Source organism: Micropterus salmoides, unplaced genomic scaffold (genome assembly GCF_014851395.1).
Source record: "Micropterus salmoides isolate LMB-PRFRI ecotype aquatic unplaced genomic scaffold, ASM1485139v1 Ms_hic_scaffold_22, whole genome shotgun sequence".
Taxonomy (NCBI): Eukaryota; Metazoa; Chordata; class Actinopteri; order Centrarchiformes; family Centrarchidae; genus Micropterus; species Micropterus salmoides.
The window spans coordinates 11,312,844-11,335,505 of record NW_024041373.1 but is presented as its reverse complement, the minus strand read 5'-3'; the positions used below and the strand labels follow the sequence as shown (position 1 = coordinate 11,335,505).

Genomic DNA, 22,662 nt, shown 5'->3' with positions numbered 1-22,662 from the left:
AAGTTTCAAATGCAAATTTCACAAGTTATACTACTACTACTTTTTAATGTTTTTTTACTCTAAATAAAGTAAATAAATAATCTCAAAGGCATGTTGTTCATATCTACCTGCTCATATTACCCTTAGTGTCCTTTGTGTTTCCATGTTGTGAATGTATAACAGTACAGCGTTGGCCTTGTTGTTAATTAGGGCTGAACTCTGTTTAGAATGAGCATGTATGATGTTAGCACAAGGCTGCCACCGTGAAACAGCACATTGGCTTGGGGACATTAGAAGCTTGGTAAGAAGGCGAGTGAAGACTTGCGCTGACAAGTCCTCCATCAGTGTGAAATCGCACCACTCCACAGACAAACATGGCTGTGGCATGACAGTCCGGCTGTGCCATAGGCACATTCCCCACATCCATACGAAATACCCAAAATAAAAGCAATTAGAGCTGAAGCCAAAATATGGAGTCTGCAAAGTCCTTGTTTATGTTTTCAGTAATGAGCCAATTCATCCAATCTGTCCTGCTTTGTGGCTATTTATATTTTTATTATTAGCTGCTATGATTTATTGGACAGTTGTGGTAGTAATTTGCTATCTTTGTGGCCATCTGGTCATGGTCTCTTCAACATGTTGAATTTCACAAGTATGCATAACAGGTCTGCAAAATTAGATTGACCAGAACTTACTATGTCTATTACTATAAATTGACTTCAATGAGTGGAAAATGTACATAAGACAGGGCTGGTCTAGTTGCTTCTTATTTTGTAAGATCCTGCTTGGCAACATTTGTTTTTCATATTGAAGCTTTTCCTATGTCACCTGTCAACATCTCAGCACTGATATTGTAAATATATGAGCGTACAGGTCCACAACCTCATTCCTCCACCTGCATCCTGTGCAGATCGTGGGGTTTGTATAGATCTGTTACCTGCTGCACTGTCCTGTGAGTAAACGCTGCCTTGCTCAGGAGTCCTCCCTGGAGCCAGTTTGCACCCAGCAGACAAAGTGTGTTGTCACCCGAGTGCTCAGTGTTATTGGGTGTGAGCTGCACCACACTATGGCTACTCTTGAGAAGTAGCACACCATTAGGAATATATTAACAACCTGACATTTTGTGTGGAGGTCACACATCACAGCAGCAAGCAAGTTGACCAGATAACAAATGTAAAAGGTTGAAACAGTTTTCTTCAATCATAATGGTTAAATGTTGTGATTGCCTGTTGATTGCCTGTTGATTGCCTTTTTGTTCTGTGTGTGTGTGTGTGTGTAGGTTATCAGAGCAAAGGTCTGGTTCAGAGGAGAGTTCAGCGGAGCTGATCTTTGGTGGCAGCCAGGAGAAGGATGAAATCGAGCAAATGTTTCCCAAGGTTAGTGTCAAAACCACAGGGACAGTAATCCGATTTAACACAGGCAGTGATTACATTCTCTTTACTTCAAGCTACCTTACTTTCGTTTCCTCAATTTTATCCCACCATCTGTTATTACCATCTTACATTTAACAAGCCAAAAATTAAAGGAATAGTTTGACACCTTGGGAAATATAATTATTTGCCAAGAGGTATATGAGAAGATTAATACCACCCTCATGTCTGTACAGTACGTATGAAGCCACCGCCAGCAGCCGGTTAGCTTAGCTTAGCATGAAGACTGGAAACAGAGGGAAACCACTAGTGTGGCTATGTCCTAAAATAACAAAATCCACCTACCACCGCCTTAAAAGTTCACTAATTAATATGTTATATCTTGTTTGTTTAATAAATGAAAAAATTAAAGTGTTAAAACAACAATTTGGGATTCTTCGCTGGTTGCACGGCACCCTCGTATCTGGCCAAGAAATAGTCCAGCACATAACCCCACTGTAAAACCACAAATTGTTGTTTTTACACATGACCTTTAAAGGTGTTGGTAATTTGATTTTGTTACCTTTGGGCAGAGTTAGGCAAGTTGTTTTCACATGTGTACGGTTTTTAAGCTAAGCTAAGCTACCCAGCAGCTGGCTGTAGCTCCATATTTAATGCACAGATATGAGAATGGTGTATCATCTAACTATTAACATCTAACTAACATAGTACTATGTGATTGTTTAGGTAACAAATCAGAGTAGAGATGCAGCTTGTGTCGAGGAAAAGGCTCATCATGCCTAAGGCTCAAGGAGTGAACAGAAGATTTGTTGAAGTTTATTGATTAAATTACGACACTTTGGAGATTTTAAAGATGGCAGAAAAAGAATATTAAGAGGTGAAAGAGACATAGAGACCGATATCTCAAATCTTTACAGTAAAATCAGAGATCAGGCCAGAGGCTGGTAAATAGACTCAGAGAAAAAGTGAGAACATTGGAGATGAGGTTATGCTCAGGTGCCGAGGTGAGCATATACAGACAAGCACGCAGGACTCATTTTTCTCTCACCTCTGTGTCAAAATGGGTTTGAGCAAACAGAGGACGAGCCTGGCTGGAGGGAGAGCAGGGGAAGGCAAACAGTGGTCAGACAAGACTGGTCAAAGTTAGCAGGCATGCAGGAGCATTACTCACCACAGCTCCGTAGTGACATCTCAGATCCTCCGCTGCTGGAGAGGCTTGTCACCCCTATTGACATCCTGAGGGCGTCAATCTGAGGATCAGGCTTTGGGTGTTTGTGAGACACCTACAGTACTTAATAAAGTATATGTGGGAACTGTGCTGAAGTGAGGAGACCACAACCACCACAGTTGTTCTATCATTCCAAGAAGTAAAGTATGTTTTTCTTTAGTTATATTTAGTTGGGTTGCACTTCTCTGAGTGATAGTTTATTCACTTACATCTGAAATAATACATTTAAGGAAATAAATCTCCAAGGTGCCACCAGTTTTCACCAATCTTCTCTCTTGTTTACCTCACAATAATATGTGCATGGATTCCTTTTGAACATTATAAAACAGTGTGAGGGAGGTATTAGCTCTACTTTATGGTACTTTTTGAGATCATATTTTGTTTTTGTTTAATCAAGTTACATTATATTGTCACGTTCTTCAATTATATAGTCTACTACGTTCATGTGATAAGTTAATGTGGCCACCTTTAAGGACAATACCAGTGTTTCCGCATCATTTGGCCCATTTAAAATAAATTGTGTGTAGTTCATATGACTGCCAATTATTTTGCAAAGTGCTTTAGATACATGACTGTTGCCACATGGCTTCCATTTGCTTAAATATAAAAAACAGCTAATTGAGACTTGGACCTTGTTTGTCTTAGGTATTAAATTACAATCAATGTCAACACAACATTTTATAAATAATGTGACTTGTAGTAAATAGGTTAAAGCATGAACAAACTGTAGTCTTTTAAGCTTTAAAAACAGAGCAAAGCAAAGTCAATGCAGACTTGAATGTGTTCTCTGGGGTTTATTTGAGCTGCACCTGCATTTTATCCTTTGAGGATAGGGGTACTGGGCAGTGGCACCTATTCAATTCACAGTGCTGCAATCCCACATCAGGAAGTGGCCTAGTGTGACAGTTAGCGCTGGGTGGGGTGTTGGAGGAGGAGGAGAGAGGCGCCAAATGGGACACTGGGACTGTGGGAAATGACACTGGCTATGACACCTCTAACTTTTACACCACGGTTACCTCAGCTTGTATACAAGGGGATGTTTCTTTTTAAATTACAAAATGATTAATGGGCAAGGAAATGATAGATGAATGTAATATGTGCCACCCACAGATGAAAGCCCCCACATTTGCAACCTTACAGCCTAACTTTATGAGGAACTTCCAGAGCAAGATGCCGGATTTGGTATGTCAGCCTTTAACATTGCCTCTTTTAGTTACAGTGTGTTTGGAGCCCAGCACAACAACAGAGGGAAATGCTCATGTTTTCTATTTTTTTACCAGATTATCTCTGAGATTCCTGAGAAGAGCAGGAAAGCAGAGATTTACTTGAGACGGCTGAGACAAATGCATGATCTTTGTTTAACCAACATGGATTTCTCCCAAAGGTTGGTAATTCATCAAACAGGCAGACACGTGCAGAAAATGAGGCACTGAAATGGATAATTTAACATTTTTCTATAGGTTCAGAATTTGTTTTTAGTAACATTCAGATCTAATGAGGGTACAGAAGGTCAGAAAAATTCTTTCAACTGCTCTTTTAACTGAGTGGGGTTTGTTTTTCTCTGCTTGCTGTGAACTCTGGTCCAGACTGCTGGACAGGGAGACGGACTCACTGTACTGGCAGGAGGAGCGAGGCGACCAAGATTTGGTTAGTAACACAAACCGGCCACAACACAACACAACACCACAGGGCTCTATGGAAGCTAACACGTAGCTGTCACACACTATCTGCCTTTAACGTTTGTTTTTTCTTTGGAAGCCACCATGGCAACAGGTCACGCCAAATAAAATTACCAGCATACAGTAGTTATTTGTGAGCATGACACTGCTGCACTACATGTTTGGTTGCAAATCAGTTCATATATTTTATGAATGAAGTTATCAGTGAGAGTTTTTTTTCAGGTGCTTCCAGGCATTGACTCCAAACAAGGAAAGATGAGCCAAACCAACCAGCCACCTCCCTGCTCTCTGAAACAGCCAAGAAGTGTCCTGAATGACCAGCCTTCATGTCCCCAACGGCAAAGCAGAACAACTTTGACCAGGTGAATGAAGACAAACGTGCATAACCCTATTTTTTATTTGTTTCTTGAAGACAAAAGGCTGATTGTACGTGTGTGGGCGTTTTCTTGGCAGCCGCCGACGCTTTGAGACTCTAGTTTGGGACACAGCAGTGTGCTGCCGTAAAACACCTGATCCCTTATCCATTGAAGATGTGTGTCAACAAAAGCATGTAGAGGTAAAATCTTATTCAGATTGAAGTAATTTTTCTAAAGACTGTATTGTTTGTTTAATATAATTTTCTGTTCTCTCTTTTAGATAATTGACTGTGGGTTTAAGCTGTGGAGAAACTATGCTGAAAACACAGATCACTGAAGATATCTGCACCATCGCATCTCTTTATGGGGAAAATGTTATTATTGTGTCAATTACCTGTAATGTACAGTTTACTATTAATCTAAATCTCTCATCTGTGTCAGATACACTTTACTCCCCTTTTTTACATTAAAATCACGTGTTTTGTCCATGTCACACTGGTTAACTACTATTATGTACTTTTATACTGTCATAACAATATTCTACATAATAACAATTCTATATTATTTTAGTAATTATTCAATTATTTAAATACATCACTTGTTGATTTTATCTATCTATCTATCTATCTATCTATCTATAGGGAGAGAGAGAGAGTGAGATATTAAAGTCCTTATGCATGTAGGTTGTCTGAAATAAAAGTTAACATACAAACAGATGTGTGATGATTATAAAGATTGACACTTCAGTGTTGTATGTAATAAAAATATTAAGCGTGGTTGCTGCACTTTAGTGTAAGTTCATATATTTGTCAGGGTTTCATTAATGATATTAGAAGTTGTTCTTTCATCCCATAATTGGCACAGTGTTGACCCACTAACATTTAGGACAATTTCTTTGAAAATGTCCTTAAAATGTGTCCCAGTTAGAACAACGTACCAACATTTATAGTGTGTTTTTAACATAAAATAGGCAACTTTTCACATAAAAAGTTCAAGACATCAGCAACAAATTTGCAGTGAAATCTTCTGGGGTTGGAGACCAACTCTGCAGTGGTTTGGATTCTGCAGGTGTGGCTTTGATCTAAGTGTCAATATTTACAGGTTGATGTAATAAAGTAGGTTAAACGGCTTTATTCAAAACGCTGTCATCCTGTGGACCTGAATGATATGGCCACTCCCAGCCAATCGCTGACAAGCCCGCAAAGATCAAAGAGGAGATGAGCCAACCACCTCTGCTCCAAACAGCCATTCCGAGATGGAGCTTCTCCTCAGCCTATATATTTGGAAGCTATTCATGGCTGGTCAGTGTCCTGAGATAACTGCTTATCTTTGTGGAGACACAAGAAGAAGAATCAGTTTGTTCTAGTAAGACCCGTGATTACAACTATTCAGCCATGGAGCTGTTGGACAGGATGGCCACAGGCGCCGGCGAGTGTCCCGGGAGCAGTCAGCACCGGGTGGACCACCTCCTCAGTGCCGTGGAGAGTGAGCTCCAGGCCGGCAGCGAGAAGGGCGACCCGACGGAGAAGGAACTGAAAGTCTGCCTGGATGAGAGCGAGCTTTGGCAAAAATTTAAGGATCTTACAAATGAAATGATTGTTACAAAGAATGGCAGGTGAGCTCAAATGCACACACACTGTATGAGATGGATTGATAGATAGCACTGAATGCAATCATTTTTTATCTTTCTCTATGTCAAGGCGCATGTTTCCGGTGCTGAAAGTGAACGTTTCTGGATTGGACCCGAACGCCATGTATTCTATTCTGCTGGACTTCGTATGTGCAGACAACCACAGGTGGAAATACGTGAACGGGGAGTGGGTCCCCGGTGGCAAACCCGAACCTCAAACTCCCAGCTGTGTCTACATCCACCCAGACTCTCCAAATTTTGGTGCGCACTGGATGAAAGCTCCTGTCTCCTTTAGTAAAGTCAAACTCACCAATAAACTCAACGGAGGAGGTCAGGTAAGGAGATATTGGGGGGAGGGGGGGTATCCCCCAGATACAAGAAGTTCAGTGTCTTCCGTGTTTTTTTCTAAATTATTTGCTTTCAATTTCAAAATAAAATACATATAACCATAGATGTTATAATCTGTTGTTTTGCAGATAATGTTAAATTCCTTGCACAAGTACGAGCCACGCATCCATATAGTGCGGGTCGGAGGCCCGAGGAGGATGATCACCAGCCACTCTTTCCCAGAGACACAGTTCATTGCAGTAACAGCATACCAAAACGAAGAGGTTGGAAATAAAGTATTTTTAAGATAAAAATGGTTTAAAACTAATGTCAGTAAGGTAACAATAACGGTTCTTGTACCTGCGCAAAATTACGCACTGCACCGCGTAGCATGTAGTTGATGTTTTATGATTGATTTTTATTGGTGGCAAACCATGGACCTTATTGTTTAGCTGTTGTTTATGATTGGATTTCAGATAACTGCTCTTAAAATAAAGTACAACCCTTTTGCCAAGGCCTTCCTGGATGCAAAGGAGAGGTAAGAATACGCATTGTCTTTTACAAGAACATTTTATTCATGTTTTTATGTAAAAGTTTAGTTTAACATTATGTCAAGTATATCATCAATCATTTTCAGAAGCGATAATAAAGACATAAGAGAAGATGCCAATGAAAACCAGCAGTCGACTTACTCTCAATGTAAGTATTATATTAATTTGTTTCCCATTCATTTCATCTCACACTTTGTAAAGTATATGGCGCTCATATGGTTTCATCATGTCTCTTCTACTCTGTGGAGCCAGTAGGTGGCTGGTTTATTCCAGGCACAGGCTCTCTCTGCCCTCCTGCCAGTCCTCACAGCCAGTTTGGGAGTCCTATCTCCCTCTCGCCGTCCCCCGGCTGTGAGCGCTACTCCTCCCTGAGGAACCACCGCTCTGCCCCTTACACCAGTCCGTACACCCATCGGACCAACTCGCCCAGTGAGTGTCCCCCTCTGCCTTTTACCTTAGTACATCCAGGAGTTACACCACGTCCTCCCTGGCTATTAACAAGAAGCTCAAACAAATGTTGCTGAGCACGGAATGTTTTGCATTCCTCTGGCTTTTGTTAGTGGAGCCACAGAGCTGTAAATGGTTGAGCTTCAGACGAGGAATGTATGGAGAGAATATTCACACCTTTAACTGTCATGCTGATATCAGAGTAATAGAAAGTCTTGAATTATACTGAGAAAACAACATGTTTAGTAAAACATTATTTGATTTCTGATAAATTGATTTGAAGCCACTAGTGACCTGTGTACCTACTAAACCCCAGTGTCTCTGTTTGTGTTGCAGTCAGTTACTCCGATAACTCAGCCTGTCTATCGATGCTCTCAAGCCATGATAACTGGTCCAGTCTACAGATGCCAACACACTCCAGCATGATGCCCATGACCCACAATTCCAACTCTGGTACCAACTCTAGGTTTGTGTAGTTCCTATTTGTTACTTTTTATTGCATCAACTTAACACACGTCACAAACACTAAGAACAACTGTTCAACATTACAGTTACAAGGACATTAGAAGATTCTTTGTCACAGGTACAAGATAAACATACAAAGAGTAAACTCAGCAATTATGAGTCCAATAGTTTAATGCATGTCTGTTTTATTTAGCAGAGTTGAGTAAGAATTATATTTTTGCCTAAGAAATGAGTGAAGTTTGGTAGACCTTTCTGCTTTGCTTAGGTGAATAACATCTTACCACCAGATCAAAACTATGTATCTCTGAGGCTAAAGGAGTATGAGGAGCGGACTTTGGAAAGCAAAATAAGAAAACAAACACTGAGAATGTTTCAAAATTGAAAAGTTTTCTTGCAAGGAAAAACCAGATGAATAAGGGTTTCATCATTCATTTTTCTGCCGTGACCTTCTCCATAACCTAAACCATCTTAACTCTTTCTCTCCAGGAGACCATTATCTCTTTTTAAAAAATCACAATCCTTAAATGGATAGTTTGTGAGTTTTTTTTAAGGGGGCCTGTATGAGGGATCCATAGTCAGTGTAATAACCGTAGTAGATGGTAGTCCGCATGTCCCCAGTTTGGAGAAGCACGAAAGCTAAGCAATGTACCTCTGTGGACAGGGTCACCAGCAAAATGAATTTTAGCCGCAACAATTCAATATCAGTTCAAGTGTACCCTATATTTAGAATGTTTTCAGCGCTTTGCCTTGCCTTCAGAAATTCCAGTCCATTTTCTCAACCATAGAAATTTTGTATAAATGTATAATGGGCTTATAACACAACCAATGAAAAAGGTTTCCCCAGAAGTATGCCCTACTCTCTCCCTTTCGGCTTGCTGAGTGTCCTGCAAAAGTTATTCTTCTGTGTGCTGTCGTTTGAAAATGTATCCCCATGTCTCCACAGTGAATGCCATTTTGTCGTCAATGTCATAGACACTCATTTTAATTTTCGTTCATTGGCTGTCTCTTCCATAATCCTTTGAAAGTCTGACCCAAACAACTGATCTCCAACAAAGTTGTGCATTGCTTAGCTTTCGTGCCGGTATAACTCTCTGCTTCTCCTAACTGGGGACACACAGACCGCCATCTGCTGCAGGTAATACACTGACTATGGATAAGTAACTAAGTAGCTAATACAGCCACGCTTCAAAAAAATCAACTATCATTGTCTGATAGGTTTTTGTGTATTTCTTCTTAATTCTCCGCATGTATGTTCTCAATTTAATTCAGCTTTACATCTTGTCTTTTTTGTTGCACTTTAAATCATTTCTTAACATTCTCTATCTAATGTACTGTAACTCATTAACATATTTCACAAACTCAACACACTTTAAGGTAATTTATGGACACCATTTTTTAGCTTTTGCATGATTAGCACTTCTTTAACATCTTAAGAAGAGATGATTAAGAGGTTTTCTATCCGTGTTTCTGCACAGTCAGTACACCAGCCTGTGGTCTGTGAGTAACTCGCCCCTGACTCCCGTGTCCCAGAATGGAGGGATAAACAACAGCCTGAGCTCCCAGTTCCTTCGAGGGTCCAGCAGCCACTACCCCAGCCTGTCTCACTCAGTCACAGTGCCCTCCTCTGGCTCTCCCATGTACGACAGCGTCACAATCACAGAAGTGCACGACACAGCTCAATACGACACCTCTCCACAGGGCAGACTACCTTCAGCCTGGACTCCTGTGACGCCTCCGTCCCTCTGATGGAAGTGTGTCTGTAAGCTTCTGGAGAGATGGCCATGAAATATTGTGACTTAAAGGAAGAATCAACCCTAACATTAATTAAGTTTCATTTGTTTCTAAATTAAATTTCACAAGCAAAAAGACTATTTTCAGTTAAGAGTGAAAAAATGTTTCACTTTCTGATTGGTAGATGCAAAATCTTGAGTCCTTGAACTAACCTTTAAAAATGGGCTTTGGTCTCAATTAATTACCTAGAGTTTCTTTCAAAAATAACAAAATGAATATGTTTATTTGTTTGGTTTTTGGTTGATTTTTTCCTTTAGGTAAACTAAAATCCATTTTAACTTGCTTATATTAAGCATGACTCCATGGTATTCACAGCAATAAGCAAATGAAATGTACAGTTGAAAAATGTTAAATGATTTTAACTATTGTTTATAGTGAAAATGAAAAGGCAATTAAGGTTTACCGTGTAAATAGATAAATGAGGCTTTTTGTACAACACTGATGCCGTTTATGATATTATGTTCCTGATTGTTTTAAAAATTAAATGAAAAGGTCTAAGGTCAACATTCTGCTATGCAGATGATCCACAACTATCCATATCATTCAAAAAACATGTTGGGATCTCTGCTGTTCTTGAGTCCATCTACATGACATTAAAAACCTGAATGCGCTTTACTAAATTGTCCAAATTCATCCTCCTTGGTCACAGTGCTCATTTAGTTTTTCCAGTGCCATTGTGACTCCACAATGGGAAGTTTCACAGAAGCACCACAAGTGATTTAATTTACTGATAAGTGGGATGCAACCAGATTTCTAGCCTATTTATTTTATCCTTACAGACAGTATGTGGCTATGGACTATCCTCCAGGGGACATTTTTTTAATTATAATTTGCATGTGTGGTCAGGTCCAGGTCCATGGATCTCCAGGGTTGCTTTAGATTAATGGAGGTCCCCAGCAGCATAAGGGACAGCTTGAGTTGAGTGTTCTTTGGTTCCTTAGGAGAGAACATTGGGTCAGTGGTCTAATTGCAATCTCATTAGCGGTTCTTGATAAGTTTTCCATCATTTGTACAGAAATCACTCTGTGCTAAAAGCACTGTTTTGGTGAATCATCTGCCTTCCAATGCTTGGTTTTGTCTCTCTTTGAAATAAACATCCAGTCAGCTGTTTGATTAAATAAGCTGGACTGGACTGGTATCTCCTGTAGCTGCTGAAAAGAACAAAACAAATAGAACATACTCTGAAATGTACATTCATATGAACTCGATTTTACAAAAACAACACTCTAAATCCTGTATGAGCTTAACATTCCTCCTATCACACTCAAAAATGAAAAGTAAATATTTTATATGGGCGGTGTTTTTTATTTTTTACTTAAACACAGGCTTTTACTATTTTTTCATGTCAAAATTAGTGACGTTACCTTCAAAATATGCAGTAAAAGTATTTGCTAACTCAGCTCATCCTCTGGCGCTCTTTTTGAGCGTAGACTAATAGAGAAAGTATTTTGCACACATGGGTGAGGAATTACATCTGTGTACATCTGAAGTTTGGGAGTGTTTACAATGTGTCAATGTCAAGGTGAGAAAACCCCTGATCAACACTCAACTTTAGTCCTCACATCTTGTTTCCATTCGCATCTCCCCTGGCATGAGGGCATTTTGCAGTTTTCCCCTAAAGGATACTGGTGACACAACGTGTGTCACACTCACTTTAACCACCTGAGCTCTAAAGTTGTTTAAAAATATCTTCAAAGTCGGATAAAACATGTTATTCGCACTTTGACAACAGGAAACTATATTTAGTACCTGCTTTTTCTAGTGGTTCAGTAAAGCTAAATCACACTGAATCACATAATTAAATTTAATATTTTTATGGCTGTACTGTTTACGTCATATGAAATACTACTGGTATGTTTTTGCCTCCCTGCTATTCAACTGCCCATTCCAGACTTATCTGACATTTTTAAAACATTGTGATCCTGGAATGGAATTTCAAATAAAGTTAACTAAATGTATTAAATGTCCACTTGCAAAAATATTTTCATTGGACTATCACTAAAGCTGTAGTCAAGAATAAATAAGCTTAACACTGTTTTCAATTACTACTACTTACTATTTATTAAAATTACAGAACTGTTCCATCCCCCTTTAAGTATGCACAGAGTTTTTTAGCACCATCCTGTCATAGTACAAGCCCAGACGTGCATTTTGTTAATTAGGTTTGAAAAATGTATTAAGTCTTGTTAATACTGGCATGACACGAAAATGAAATGAGGACATACTACAGTGTGGTTATTTTTTGTGTGTTTACCCTACTAAAACCTATGACACATATTTAAATGTCTTCTAAATTTATTTTTTACTTTTTTTACCAAAAGTATTAACATATGATAACTTGTGACCAACAACATAATCTAACTTTAAATGGCATGACCTTTTCTTTATCCTGCTTCTGTATCCTTAACTGTGAGGGTGGACTGCTCATTTCTTAAAGTCGTTGTAAGCAAGATAACAGATACAGATCTCAGATGAATTACAACTGCTTTGTTGAGTAAAACCAACAAGATACACCTGATAATCTCACCACACTGGCACTGTGTATTTAGATTAGTACCTTTTTTTGATATTCTATATATTTGCACTCTTCTTACTTTGTACTGCAACTGCTGCACAACAATTTATTTGGACAAAGTGCTGCAATGGAGGCTCGGTTTAGGGCAAGATGGTCAGACCTGCCTCCAGTCTTTTCCTGATGTTTTGCTAACCACACACGCGTTGGCTGTATAAACTTTTCAATAGATTGCAAACTGACATTCATGTTAGCTCGAAGTCTTGAGCAACAGTGCAAGTCTTGTGTGGTGCCCCAACTGGTCATAAAGCTGTAAAATGTTGTAAAAAAAATCTGTCACTAGATATTGTTTTCTGTTTTCGGCTCAAACCACAGCCAAGTAAGATATGACTTGTGTCATTTCTTGCAAGATTTCATCCACTTCACATTTTGTTCTTTGGGGATGTATTTGCATTTAATCACACCTACATATAAGTATTTTTTTTACACAGTTACTTAAAGAGAAAACTCAACATCATGAATATGTGCATAGTATACAGTATTTGAATATTAAGACATAGAGTGATAACAAAGTGCGGAGCAGTTGAGCTGCGAGACTGTAAAGAAAGGCATTTGGGTTGAAATGAGGCCAGACAACAGGCAAAGGAGCCCATTCAGCCCAGAAGATCAAGGTCAGTGTAGAAGGACATCATGACATCCTCTCCCTTTCACATGCAGCAACCACGGACTGACAGGAAGGAACAGGCATCTAATCCGCTAAATCAAATACACAACTGACTGCTTCACTGATGTCTCTGAGCATCCCACTGTCAACCCAGGGGATGTCTCTGTCTGTAAGGTTAATGTGTCACTGTGTGTGTTTACTAGGCTGTTTGAGATATTTATACTGAGTATTAATACATATCAGTATCTAATAAATCAGTACAGCCATGGTAGATACCTGTCTGGCAATAACACCAAAAGGGGGGGGGGGGGGGGGGGCTACTTTCTTCATTTTTGTGCAGATTCATGTCCATAAGCACCCGTGTTTGTCTTGGTGTTTTATAAATAAATAGGTGTAGTCCATTGCTATTATAAACCATTGCATATGTAATAGAAAAATGTGAAGGAAAAAGCATCATCATCATACTGTGAGCCAATTATATGTCCTATGTCCTTTTCTTATTATGGGGAATAATATTTAAAGCAAGAAAAGATAATGGGACATCTATCAAAATAAAATCTAAAAAGCCATGAAGGCAGGGTATTTCTCTAAGCCTAATAATCCCATTATGATCCCAATGAAAAAAAGCTCTCTGTCAAAGCAGGGAGCATTGACGCAAGCATGTCTTGACGTCAGTGGCTGCAGTGAATGAGGGATGGGAGGGGGGAGCCGGAGAGAGAGAGAGAGAGAGACAGAGAGAGAGAGGCAGGCGTGTTTGCCTTTAGAAAATACCACGAAATACCAGCGTCATTGGCATTAATGCAACTGTAGCTATGTGCAAGAAACCAGCCGCGGATGTGCGCATAGACCCCAGCTTTTTCATTTTAAAGCCATTCGCCCAGACAATTGAAACATTTTGGAGAAACAGTGTAGGCGCTGCACTGGAAATCCAAACCAGATGTAGTAAATGGAATATGATCCCCTGACCCGGGAGTGCTCATAAATAAATCAGCATATGAGAGAATGAAGACGGGGGGGGGGGGGGCTTTTGCTCAACTGGTGTCAGCCACCCATCTGTGACTTTCCTGAAAGGAAAATGAATGTGTGAAAGTAGAAGTCGGTGATAATCTGAGAAGATAAGAGGAGTTTCAAGTATCTGGATATATCTTAAGCACGCACACGCGCACGCTCCTCCGTTGCTGTAGTGAAAGGTGTGCTGATTTGTTATTCTCCGGCATTCAGAGCTGAGTCGACTGGAGGGGAAAACTACCATCAAGCAATTTGTAAAAGCCAGGCCGGTGGCGTCATTGCCTCCTCTATAGTACGCGCAACGCAGCGAGTCTGCTTCTGCATTTATTCACAGCTCATTCTCAAGTTGCTCTGTGGCTCCCGCACACTGAAGTGAAAGCAAAGCCGTTCTTCCATGACTGGTCCTCAAAACACAATGCGGGTTTGTTCGATTTGTGTTACTCTGGCACTTGGAGGTTTTGCGCAAAAAGTGTCACAGTCAAATAGAGTGTTCTCTACTCGTCGCTGGACTGTTGGTGTTGTAAAAGAGAAGGTATTGTACCGTGTTCTCCCCCTACACTACTTTTGTAGAACAGTGTCTCCAATTTTACACTGGGGAGGAATCCTCTCCTTCACCGGTGAGCATTTTCTGCCCACAACTTAGTGCGCAGCTCAAATGTTGCCAAGGGGACACATGGTTTGGCGTACTTCAGCGCGCAGACCACGTCCAGATGAGCTCCGTTTACATTGGCCTATACTCTTCAAGATACCCAAGAGTTCCCGTTGTGTCGGGTGTGCGTCATCCATGCCTGATTAGACCTGTAGTCTGACGTCGCCGGGTATCATTCATGCAAGACACCTCATACAACGAGGAAAATCTAAACTGACTTTAAAAAAAGACACATCCGGACTGACGAAAACCACCTTTATCATGAAAACGTCGACCAACAAGTTGCTTCGGGGTGCGTAATTTCCATCTGAGCGAGTTTGAAGCATAATCCGCAACGCACGTGATCGACAAATCACTTCAGCTGCAAATATTTCGGATTTGTCAAGAGAAATAAGTCCCGGACCGTCTGTGGAGACAGATCTTGTCCGATTACGGCGGGAAACAGGAGGAGACCGGCTCCATGCCTCGCTGCGTCTCCAGGTGCTCGGCTGGCCACCACATGGTAACTTTGCGCACACAGCACGTTGGAAAGAGGACATATAGAGAAGGGATCTGAATGAATGGGACTGAGATTTATTCGCGTTTCTCTTCTCGCCTCCCACAGACTGTTGTATGTGTTGTGTATCCTGCTGGTTGAGGGTGTCTCACGTTATCAGCAGATATCGATTCAGCGGTGGATAGAGCCATCACTCCAATAGGGAACAGCAAATGTCGAAGAAACGGAAAAGTCCTGACGACCAGGACTTTGAGGAATCTCCGCCTGCAGGATGCAGTCACCAAGGTAAGACTCATGGTCAGAAATTACAGTTTGAAAGTTGAACTGTTGCCAGAGTAAAGATATGTGACATCACAGAGCATTTCTGAGTAGGAAGCACTGGTTAATTGCAAAGTCAGAGGCACCAACACTTGGCCATATCTTCAGGATGCACAGCCACTTTAGCTGATGTGTAAACTCTATTAAGTGACACGACCATGCTGCTATGCAATCACCTCTAAAATAGTATTTTGATCCCTAGAAAACCATCTTGTGTGATGCAGCAGATTTCTTTCTATAATCTCTCATCAGTTCCCAGTGGAGTTAAATTTCAGTGACATTAGGTTTGGTTGCAGAACAGACTTTCATGTTCAGCTACAGAAAGAAATATAACAAATGCAAAATGTGGCATCAGATTTATTGAGGCTGAACTTGGTTAGTAGTGTGGCACCCAGACAGAGAAGGACCTGTTGGCTCAGAAAACGTGCAAAGCATAGACAGTATAATGGTGGCTCATCTACTATTTCCAGTCCAGTATTTCTAGTTTATTTATTGATATTCATTGTGTGAGTTCAGAGGGATAATCACAATTGGATCGATCATCACTGTATCCCTGGTTTGTACTCAGGGGTCCAGCATGCTAATGGTACCTTTTATGAGCAAGAAGAAAATAAAAATAAACTGTTTCTAATTGCTGTGGATAGAGAAGGCAAAACGCCAACACAGAACAACCACTGCATGGACATTTCCAATTCAACAAAACAAAATAACAACACATTTTCTTTTAAATTAAAAAAGAGCCATGATTGGCTCCAGGGGCGAGTTTAGACAGGTATGAATTTAAGACTGGGGCACAGTTTTAAAGAAGAGGGGAATATGTGTAAAATCAGTACAAATGTGTTAAGACTCAAATTGGATCTACATAATAATAAATTGTGTGTTATTAATTGTTACATACATTTTCAGTGCCAAATAAATGACTTTAAATATTCCAATATGAAATAATATCAATTAAAGCTGCATGCAGCATTGAATGGGCCCTAGCCCCCACATGAGCCTCTGGTAGAGCAACAGCTGGGGTCTCTTGACTGCAGGCCGGCTGACATGGCTCTGAAGTGGTCACTGCACTTATCACACATGTGAAGGGTGGAAAAGATTTGACAATTTGTGGTCGAGGTGTCACAGTAACTTGTTCAATTAAAATGGCCGACTTCCCAGCCTGTCCTCCCCAGAAATACGACCAAATAGGTCGTTTGTTCAACTCGAAAACTAAGTTGCTGCTGGAAGAGGTGTTGGTGGGCCAATAGGGGACAGTCTTCCGTCTGGTCCTATGAGATCTCAAAACCCCAGTGATGGGGACACTGTGCTGTAGAAGATGTCGTCCTTTGGATGAGACACTAAACCAAGGTCCTGACTCATCGTGGTGATTAAAGATCCCATGGCACTTATTGCAAAGAGTGGGGGGTTCCCCAGGTGTCCTGGCATAAATTCCCAACCTGGCTTTCTCCATCTGAGCATCTAATCATCCCCCAGTGTGATTGGCTCTATGTTTCCCTCCCTGTCCACCTCAAGCTGATGTCTGTCGCAAATGGCTGCTGTGCATCACCCAGGTGGGAGCTACACATTGATGGTGGTTGAGATGAGTTCCCTTCACCCTGAAGCTCTTTGAGTATGTATGATAAGCGACCCCTAGTTACCCTTCGACAGTAGCAAAGAAGGAAGTAATGTGACGTATTATAAATGTCGAGAAACTCCGCGTAAGGAGGGGAATGGGCTGGGTGGATGGGTCAAACCCATGATTTTCACACAGGAGAGCGGCATTCAAGTCCCTTGTGAAACCAAGTAGGCTAAATGATGAGTTATTTTTAGTTTTAAGTTAAAAGCGTTACTGACTTCTTCATGTGAGTTACGTGACTTCTGTCACAAGTGTGATGTCACGTGATACATGCACATGACTTACGTGATGTACTTATTTTAACCCAAACCACATGTTTTCCTAAACCTAACCAAGTAGTTTTGTTGGCTAAACTTATTCTCATAAATATGTCATTTCAGGAGGCATAGACAAACAACCTATTTTGTGATTTAGTTTGGAGGACTTGTTGTTGCTTCTGGTTTGGTTTACGCTATGACTCCAGGAGGGTTTTTTTTAAGATCAGCAATAATATCTCTCCCTGTCAACATCTAGGTGTTACATCTAGGTGAAACAGCTGCGTTGTTGATATTGGGGTTGTTGGGGGAACTATTGAGCCATTTTTATACCCATGCACCTGAACCATATTATACATCAAAACACACCATTTCTGATGTGTGTGCCACATTTCGTGTGATTTCAAGCATCCTTAGCCCCAAACTTCCTGTTTTATGGAAAATAATGCCATGCCATGGCAACGCCGTTCCTTTGCATGTAACATGGGACTCTTATCAAACATGGTAAGTTTGGGACAGATTTGACTATGTGCAGTCCATTTACACAATACTTCCTTTTTCATGGTGAAACATCGAAATTTAACGCCACGCCACGGACGCGTCTTTTGATGAATCCTGAAAGGTTTCGCAGTTTAGCATCGCAAGGGTCTATAAATTGCACTGCCAAAATTTGAAGTCTATCGTATTAATTCTTTGGGAGGAGTTTGTTAAAGTACAGTGTGTAATTGGCGAAACATTTCATATTCAAATAAAAATGGCTGATATCCGATTGGGTTTAGGCTGTGGTTCCAAGAGGCTTTTTTTTGTTGTTTGTTTGATATGGTACGGGAGCTTCTTGATTGAGCCACACACATAGTCCTGAACCTGGTGTTATTGTACTCGAGATCGGTCTCTGTCTTTAAACCGCTTTTTGAAGGTCCCCATCTTGTCTTGGAATCAGCCGCATTTGTACTAGGTTTTGTCTCGGTCTCAAACATAGAGGACCCGGGATTTAATTTCAAGACCAGTCAAAACAGTGGAAATATCAATAAACTGCCTGTGCATTGTCTGATTTATTTGTTAGTATCTTTACTTTGATTGATTAATTAGTTAATTAATAACGTGACTCATTGCTAACTAAAATGTTTTTTTACTTTTAACGGCTGCTTATTTGCCACTTAGCTAGGTGTACAAGATAGCCTACCTAATTTAGATAACATATTGAGGGAAGTAGCTAATGCAGTGTTAACTTTGTAAGAGACTGAGGGGACAGGGCATGTGGTGAGAACTTTGCAATTTTTATCAGTCAAATAATCATTACAAAACAATAGGTTCCTGGAACTTTCAGTGCTCAGGCCCTAAAAAATAGCTGCTATTTGTAACTCCAAATAGCCCACAGTCATGGACGAATTATGAGATAATGAACATAGACATGTGCTCCTATGTAGACACCAGAGTGAAAGAGATGCAAAAATGTTATCTGTGTCTCTATGTGGTTGTTTTGAGTCTGTTTGTGGTTGTTTTATGGATCTTTGTGGTTTTGTGTCTCTTTATGTGTCTTTGCAGTCATTTTGCTAGTCTTTGCAGTTGTTTGACTGACTTTCCAATTAGAAATGTCAAAAATCACTTATGGTGACCGTACCGAGGCTCTGTTCTGAGGGAACTGGGCCTATACTCAGTGGGCCTATTCATTAATCTATCCATGATAACAACTATCACCTTCTACCTCTGATAGGGTTCACCAGAGGAAGCAAGCATGCCACTGACGAGCTCTTATTGATTGATATGGATCCTGTATTAAGTAGAACAGTGAGAGAGATTATTTTATACAGCACTGGATAGTATCGACAAAAATCAGTCCTGTTCTTTTCTCAAGGTGCCTGTGATCTGTGACCTGTGTTGTTGGAAACACTGGTTCTGCTCTTCCTTTAGTCTGAAATTCATGCATCCCTCTTTCAAGAGGCAGCTTTTGAAATACCTTGATCGGCAGTGTGGCTGCTATTATGCTGGCGAACACATTGTTGTAAGTTCAAGGCCAAGGACAACATCACCTTCAAGGAGAGAGTCGTGTCTGCTTGCACAAATAGCAATGGAAACGTCTTACATGAAGACTGTGTGGTGTTTCCTTTGCATCACATTATTCAAGTTTAAAATTCATGATCACATATAATCATGAAGCTGCATTTGTCATGTTTTGGAAAATACGTATCCCTAATTTAGCATGTATACATAATTTCATCTATGTTTATTTCATTTCAAAGACTAAACAGCATTCATCTTACTTATGAAACTTACTGAATTTACTCTTGTTTTGTGCCAAGACACCTTCAAAATACTCACCTCTAGTAATACCAAGGCATGCAGATGGTTATGCTTTTATTTTCCCAGGTTTTGAGGTATCCATTTCTGAGATCTCTGACTCCACCCGAAAGGGTGCATTCTAACATTACATATTTTATTAACAGCATGTCTTTCCAGAAAGTGTCTAGAGTTCCACAACAGTTTTCATACGGATTATTTCTTGGGGTAGAAAGTAGTTCCAATAAAAACTGTAAGCAGTAGGGTCTGTGGATTACCTGAGAAATTATTCTAGAAAGAGATATTTAGACTTTTTTAAATGTAATTTTAAAAGGATGCCTCAGAACCCGGGCAAATAAAATCATGTTTATTTGCTTGGTTAGCTACCACTGGAGATAATGTTTTTGTAACTTTGTTATAAAGTCAGATGCAGTGCCGGACTTACCGTACACATTATGGCTTCCTCAGACTTGTTTACTTGCACTGAAGATGTGACCTGTGTGCATCACAGTCTTTGGCTCTGTTTCTCTTTGGGCCCACACCCAAACGAGAGTTTCCCTTGGCTAACACAGAAGGAGAGACGGGTGCTTCCTTCCCCGACTGTGCCTGGCATCTGTGACTACATAGGGGGTTAACGCCCACTGAAACCCTCCCACTCAAGATTTTGCCATCCTGCATGCTTTGAAGCCGGATGGAAGGGATACATTATACAGTACGTTGTCAAACTGTAACTTCTAACAAATCCTCTTTTTGTAAATCTGGCAGACATGCATAATCTTTTGCTTATCTATAGAGCATCTGTTGCAGGTTGTCACATGTACTGTAAAAATACAAAAAAAAAAAAAAACTCCAATACTCTCAACTACATTCAGCCAGCTAACCTTCCTAAAATTAAATAAAAAATTGGCTGCTGTTACAAAAAGCAGACAAATACAGTAAAACCATGATATATTTCTGCATCACTAACAGAATCGGAAAACTAGCACCAGTCACTATGGTGCCCTCACTGTAGATGCTCCATTCATGTTGCCTCTGAGTGCTCAAGCTCCAATTTTCTCATGGAGATTGTTTTTGTCCGCTCAGATATCCATGGTGAGGCCAGGAGGGGAGGTGTAGCAACAGGGGCATTGAGATTCATATCAGGACCACAAAGCGTTTTTTGTCTTGCCTTTTGGTGTGCAGCTTGGACCTGTCGATTACAGGGCCGCTCCTGGGTGCCCCCTCCAGCCCCGACCCACCAACCACCACCACAGCTGGTCAACAGCCTTCAGCTGTGCAAATGACCAGCTCTCTTCTGTTACAGTAAGACACCAGAGCAAAGCAAGGCATTAATCTTGATGTCTGAATGTATTGCTAATTTGAATAGCTTTTTTCCCTGTTGCTTATGGTGAAGTAGCAATTTGGGAAAGTTGAGCTGTAACAATCTAAAAATTTTGATCATTGGATGTGTTATAAATATGCACATTATTTGTAATATAGTATAGTATAGTACATAATAGGTTTTAGTCAGGTTTCAACAAAACAAACACAAGTACAGCAATAAAGACACCGACCCAAACAACACTGTACACACCACTTTATTAACAGGTCACTTAGACCAGCAAAATTGTTTTTAAAAATGGAGTTTGGGTGGCAGGATAACAGCTTGACCATGTCATCTTTGTTTTCCTCCATCAGAGCTTTTAGAGCAAACACTTGCCATATATCCTCTCCACTGGAACAATGATGGTGCTCCCACTTCATTAACAACACTTCAAGAAGAACATTACAAAATGGCCTCCACTCACAGGGAAAAAAGGCCCTGTTCCTGTAAGACAGGACATCAGCGCAGTCAAGGCCAGTTAGAGTTTATCTTGTGGATTGGTTTGTCGTCATTAAACTGAGGAACAGCTCACCTTAACACACACACATCCAGCGGTGCGCCATGTGTGTCTCTTTAGCTTGACTTTGTGCCCATGATGCTGACAGACTGTGGAAGTGCAACAGGGGCTCGCAGGACTGTTCGCCACTCTTGTGAACCACAGAGCACTTAGTGTGCACATGCAACCTCAGACACATTTATTCCTCGTTAAAATTCTCATTTCGTAACCCATCAATCACCCATGTTCTTCTCTGAGGTCAATGTTATACAGCAGCTTCAGTATATGAGGGCGGTTGCTAGCAGAGTGTTTAGAACAAGCTCAACTTGTATAAGGATACCGCCTAGTGGTCATAATGTGTATTGCAGGTCACAGCTGTGCACTGCACAATAGGGTTTGCATAAGGAAAGAATCCAGAAATTCCTAATTTCATCATATTTGTTACATTTTTAAATTTATACCAAAAGTTGACCTTTGGCCTCTCTTTAATTTGACAATAGCTATTAGATGCCTCCATCAGTCTCCTCAGACAGACAGACACTAGGTGGGGCTAAAGTATAAAGATAAAATTCAAGGAGCGTGTCAGAGAAATTCACCATGGAGCAGACAACCAGTAACTCTGGATTAACAATTAAACAATTATCATTATTTGAAGACTTGATACTGACTGCTGAAAATTATAGATTGTGATCCTATAATGTCAAAAGAGATTTCACTATCACAGTTTTTTTTTCTAATCTAGTAGGATGCAGGAAAAAAAAAATAATTCCACGTTATTGTGTAAGTGAAGTCATTCTTGTGAACACATTACACTGAGGATACTGATTTTTAGTTTTAGAGTTTCAATTTGTTAACTGCACAAGGTTAAGTCTTCTCATTACACTCCGGGTTAGAACAACTGGATAATAAGATATAATAAATGTAAAAAAAATGTTACAACTCTCAAAATATTGAGCAGTAACACTGTTCCATAGTTTCAAGTTGAAGTGTGAGTAAGGGATAAGGCTACTCTGTGTGTCTGAGTGTACGTCAGTGTGTATAGGTCATGAATGGATTGTGGCCATGTGTTATCAGTAAACAGGCAGACCTGACGTCTGGCAGCTCGGCAGTCTTGGCTTGTTCTGATATCTGCTGTGCAGAGAGATTGACAGGCCTGTACGTCAGCACCCATACTCACTTACAATTCA

The 22,662-nt window shown here is 40.4% G+C and overlaps 2 protein-coding genes and 1 long non-coding RNA gene across 6 annotated transcripts in view; 2 read left to right on the top strand and 1 right to left on the bottom strand.

The window, feature by feature from the left end:
• The first annotated feature begins 5,939 nt into the window (after positions 1 to 5,939).
• tbxtb (T-box transcription factor Tb) lies at positions 5,940 to 10,443 on the top strand. Its single transcript, XM_038737219.1, has 8 exons — positions 5,940 to 6,227; positions 6,313 to 6,577; positions 6,719 to 6,853; positions 7,046 to 7,107; positions 7,207 to 7,268; positions 7,373 to 7,549; positions 7,904 to 8,033; positions 9,508 to 10,443. The coding sequence occupies exons 1-8, from the start codon at positions 6,007 to 6,009 to the stop codon at positions 9,776 to 9,778; spliced, it is 1,323 nt and encodes a 440-aa protein (XP_038593147.1). The 5' UTR covers positions 5,940 to 6,006; the 3' UTR covers positions 9,779 to 10,443.
• Positions 10,444 to 14,374: 3,931 nt separating this feature from the next.
• The window catches only part of pde10a (phosphodiesterase 10A), a 61,987-nt gene continuing 53,699 nt past the window's right edge, over positions 14,375 to 22,662 (top strand). The window contains exons 1-2 of one of the 4 annotated variants that reach the window (XM_038737193.1): positions 14,383 to 15,158; positions 15,261 to 15,437. In XM_038737193.1, the coding sequence (XP_038593121.1) occupies positions 15,365 to 15,437 (73 nt within the window). In that variant the 5' untranslated portion in view covers positions 14,383 to 15,158; positions 15,261 to 15,364. Of the gene's footprint in view, positions 15,438 to 22,662 lie in introns of all 4 variants that reach the window. The other 3 variants (XM_038737194.1, XM_038737192.1, XM_038737196.1) reach the window with 3 other exon arrangements.
• LOC119917113 lies at positions 21,176 to 21,745 on the bottom strand. The gene is made up of 2 exons (XR_005447223.1): positions 21,512 to 21,745; positions 21,176 to 21,423 (listed from the first exon to the last, which is right to left on the bottom strand). It is a non-coding gene; the product is annotated as an uncharacterized LOC119917113 (long non-coding RNA).